We start from the raw sequence: 4488 nt of genomic DNA, 5'->3' as shown, positions 1-4488 counted from the left end.
TTCCCTGGGGAGCCTGGGCAGTGCCCAGCACCCTCTGGGGGAAGAGCCTTGTCCTGCTCTCCAGCCTGAGCCTGCCTGGCCCAGCTCCAGGCGCTCCCTGGGTGCTGTCCCTGTCCCAGGAGCAGAGATCAGAGCTGTCCCTTGGGACAAAGCTGCAGCCCCCAGTGAGTCTCCGCTCAGCCTCCTCCTTCACTCTGTCACAGGAAACTCCAGCACAGAATCCTGGAATGACTGGGGTTGGAGGGACCTTAAATCCCATCCCACCCCTGCCATGGCAGGGCCACCTCCCACTGTCCCAGGCTGCTCCCAGCCCCAATGTCCAGCCTGGCCTTGGGCACTGCCAGGGATCCAGGGGCAGCCACAGCTGCTCTGGCAATTCCAGCCCAGCCCCTCCCCACCCTCCCAGCCAGCAATTCCCAATTCCCAATCTCCCATCCAGCCCTGCCCTCTGGCACTGGGAAGCCATTCCCTGGCTCCTGTCCCTCCATGCCTTGTCCCCAGTCTCTCTCCAGCTCTCCTGGAGCCCCTTTAGGCCCTGCAAGGGGCTCGGAGCTCTCCCTGGAGAGAGTTCACCTTTTCCTCTCCGGGTGAGCATTCCCGGCTCTCCCAACCTCCCGTGTCACCAAATGAAACTCGGAGCATCCAGGGGTTTTCCGAGGGTGCAGAGGAAGGTGTGGGGTGGGGGCTGGAGCTGGGAGGGGACACTGGTGGTGCTGCTGGTGACGCTGGGTGTTCAGACTGGTACTTACTGGGCTGGTGACGACACCGGCACTCAGAGCTGGCTTTAGTGGCCGTGCTCTTGCGTGTGACGCTGAAGAGATCGGCTTAGGTGCAAATCCACTTTGGCTGAGTTCCTGGAGCCCAGCACTCAGGCAGAGCATAATTAATCATCCCTGAGTACAGACTGTCCCTTGGGACATCCATGTCCCGCTGGAAATGTGTGCTGGGAGCTGGGGGGTCCCACCACAGCTGTGCCAGCTCCATCCCACAGCCCTGCAGGGCCCGGGCTCATCCATGGAATGGGACAGGGCAGGATTTGGGCAGCACAGGCTGGGCAGTCCCTGCTGCCATCACTGGTGAAAGGAGGTGCAAACCAATAAATCCAAGATGTTGGGGAAGATGAAACAGGAAAGTCTTATAAATATGATTGCCTGACAAAAGATTTTGGGAATATGAAAACTACAGGCAACATCGAAATGAAAGCCACTTTTGAAATACCAGGTCTTAGTTACTGAACAACTGGAAAACAATGGTATGGCCACTGAAGATAATCCCCTCTTGATGGAACAATACCCTCTGCTTGCAAGCGGTCCAAGGGTCAGAGCAGACCCTACTAGCTCAGCAGAAGGGGTCCAAAGAGTAGTTTTTAGAAGTTAAGATGTAACACTCTATGGTAATATAAGAACTCTTATAGGCTGTATGTAAATGCTATAGGATTTGTATCTTGTATTAGATTGGTTAGTGACAATTAGAATATTCAGTACAGAAGATGATTTATTGTATTGTAACCAGGACTTCAGACATTCCTTTCCTTACTTCCATTCCACTCCACTCTTGCTCTTACACTCTCTCTCTCTCTCTCTCTCTCTCACCCGTTTACTCTCTTGCTCTCTTGGGCCTGCTCAGAGCTGAGTCTGGCAGCTCTGAGCAGTGCCCCAATACCCAAGCCTTTTACAATAAACCCCATGTGTCCCAAGACCTGCCTATAGAGATCTCTTCATCACCGTCCCGTCTCCGACCACCCGTAACCTACACCAAGACCTGTGCAAACCAATTGTAAACCCAAAATTTCAGACTCTTGGTATTATTTCATTTATTCCAGCCAATGCTGTAGCTCTGGTTTGCATTTGTGGGTGGCAGGGATTTAATTCTGAATGATGCTGCAAAGAATCCTCCCTGACGGGAAAAAAGTTGCTTTGAAGGGATGAGAGTTAAAAATGATAAACCTGAGTAGAGCTTGTAAATAGATATTTTCTCATGCTGCTTACAGAGGCTGGTTACTATTGAAAGCTCTGCTCTGTAATGGGATATAAAATAGTCCCTTAAATTCCTTGGAGCTTCACTTAAGTAGTTGGATTACTCTGTGGTCCAGATTTTCTCAGATATCTTTGAAGCAGAACCTCCCCCCAGGTAGAACAGTCATTGTATATAATTTTGTTATGTTGAGATCAGGAAATAAGTTTAATTGCAAACCAATATTGCCTTGGTCAGTTTGTTTGGTTTTTCTCGAGGGTGTTTCTTGGGGTCGTTGTTGGGTTTTTTTAAGTTTAACAGAACTAGAAAGAGACTCAGTGTGGAGATTCTTCCCCATCACTTCATTGGCACCTAAATAATTCATGTCCATGTATTAATTTATGGGAATTTGTTTGGGCTTTGTGTGGCTTTTTTTTTTTGTTTTGGTTTTGTGTTTGGTTTTTTTTTTTTTTATTTTCCTTGGTTTAGTTTAGAGGTTGTTTTCAATCAAACCACTTCAAGTCAACCACAAAGCTTTTGAAGGGTTTTATTGGGAGAAAGGGGTCAGTGCAGGTGTGGAAGTGTGATGCTGGCAGGAATTTCCGTGGCCTCAGTGTTCCTGGGTCAGCTGTTCCACGTGGCAGCTCCCGCATGTCCCGGACCCCTGGAGCTGCTGGGATTGGGCTCAGCATGTCCTGGGGAGCTGCTCAGCCCAGAGAAACACAGGGGAGGGAAAAGCCAGCAAAGCCACAACTCCCTGATGCTGTTAATTTGGTAATACCACGGTTTTTTGCCATAAAAACACTGGGCTTGACTGTTCTAGGATTAAAAAGTTGTTTCTCGGAGTGCCCGAGGGGTTTATCAGAGCTGTGGGCTTCTTCCAGCTTTATTCGAGGAGCATCTTTTATGGTCCCTGAAATCCTCTCTGTCAGGTGGCAGCTGCCCCTGTCCCACTCAGGGCCTTGGAGAGGAGCACAGCACAAAACCAGTTCCACACTGAGCCCCAGCTTCCCTCCTCACTCTGCCCAGCTTTGGTTTCTCTGTTGCACAATAAACCAGGGTGTAATTAAAAGGACTCGGAGCACTCATGACATCAACAAATCATCTTAGGCCTTTTTTTTTGCTTGACCTCCTTTCCCTGTTTCCGAGTAATCTAATTTACATCATCGCTGTATCAGTGGCAGATTGTAACTTCCCCCAGGCACGGGCTGTGCCCCTTTCTCTCTCTCTCTCTCCTGTGCTGTGCCTGCTTCTGGACCATTAAAAAACCCCAAACCAAACAACGCCTTGCTGAGGGAACAGAAAATAATGAGAAACCCCACAGGCACTGAGGTGTTCTTTTAGTTTTGATCAAATGCTGTGAAGAACCAATCAATCACCAGGTGATTTATCTATTTATCCTCTCTTTCAGACTTACAACCAAAGCCAGTGTAACAAAAGGAGCATCCACAAAGCCATTTCAGGGAACAAAACCCTTCGTTTCTACCAGCACAGCCCACGGATGGTTCCAGAAGGCATCAATCCCAAAGTCCATAAAATGTTTATCACTGCTGAAAAACACGAGCCAAGCACCTCAAGGATGCTTTCCAAAGAGAGGAGATCCAGTTCCCTGCAGCACAAATCTGCTCCCTTTTCCTGTGTCACTGGTAAGAGGATTATGATGTTTCCAGCACATCCAACCCCTCTGACGGGGGCCTGGGGCTCTGCAGGGTCACTCTGTCAGCTCAGACACTGCTCAGGGCTGCTTCAGCCCTCAGCCTTTCCTGGGCATCCTCACAGCTCTGTCCTTGCCTATCCAGATCCTCAGGCAGGCCTTTGCTCATCTTTCCCCACGGAGTCTCTCACTGAAGGTCAGGAGCTCCAGCTACGGACAGAGGAGGCAGATGTTCATCCCAGAATCCCAGAATCCAGGACTGGATTGGGTAGAAAGGCTCCTTAAAGTTCCCATGGGCAGGGACACCTTCCCCTATCCCAGCTTGCTCCAAGGCCTGTCCAACCTGGCCTTGGGCACTCCCAGGGATGGGGCAGCCACAGCTGCTCTGGGCATTGTGGCTTCCTAAATGACAATAAACCAGAAATGCTTGAAAACAGAAGGATTTTGATGGGAGCCAAAGGAGAAAGCGAGGGCAGGGTATTTATGAATTGTTCAGACTCTCTTGGAGGAAAATTGGAAAATTCTCTTGGAGGCTTTTTAGCTGATGCAGTTCAGTGGTGCTGGAATGCTCAGGAAGCTGAACACAATCCTAAGTCAGGAAAAAAGAGCTACTTTTTATAAATACTTGGGAATTTTCATGCTCTATGACCTTGCTAGTGCTTTCTGTAAAGACCAACAGCAGCTTCTTGAAAGAAGAAACTCGAAGCCTTGAGAAACTTCCTGTTTCAGTACCTGATTAAACAGACACAGCTGCTGGAAAACAACCAGAGCACACCATGGAGTGCAAATAACCATTTTGGGAGCCTTTGTTGGTCTGTCCTAGAGCAGAGAAATGAGCAGGGAGGGCATAAAGAAAACGATAATGCTGGGAACATTCCTGC

The 4488-nt window shown here is 49.2% G+C and overlaps 1 protein-coding gene across 1 annotated transcript in view; it reads left to right on the top strand.

Annotated features, from left to right (window-relative positions):
- Positions 1-4488, top strand: part of FANCM (Fanconi anemia complementation group M) — a 55210-nt gene that overhangs the window by 27723 nt on the left and 22999 nt on the right. The window contains exons 11-12 of the mRNA XM_017738813.1: positions 647-673; positions 3365-3599. Of these exons, the coding sequence (XP_017594302.1) occupies positions 647-673; positions 3365-3599 (262 nt within the window). The remainder of the gene's footprint in view (positions 1-646; positions 674-3364; positions 3600-4488) is intronic.

This window comes from Corvus brachyrhynchos, unplaced genomic scaffold (assembly GCF_000691975.1).
Source record: "Corvus brachyrhynchos isolate BGI_N302 unplaced genomic scaffold, ASM69197v1 scaffold245, whole genome shotgun sequence".
Lineage (NCBI taxonomy): Eukaryota > Metazoa > Chordata > Aves > Passeriformes > Corvidae > Corvus > Corvus brachyrhynchos.
The sequence above is the reverse complement of the archived record's forward strand: the minus strand, read 5'-3'. Positions and strand labels throughout refer to the sequence as shown.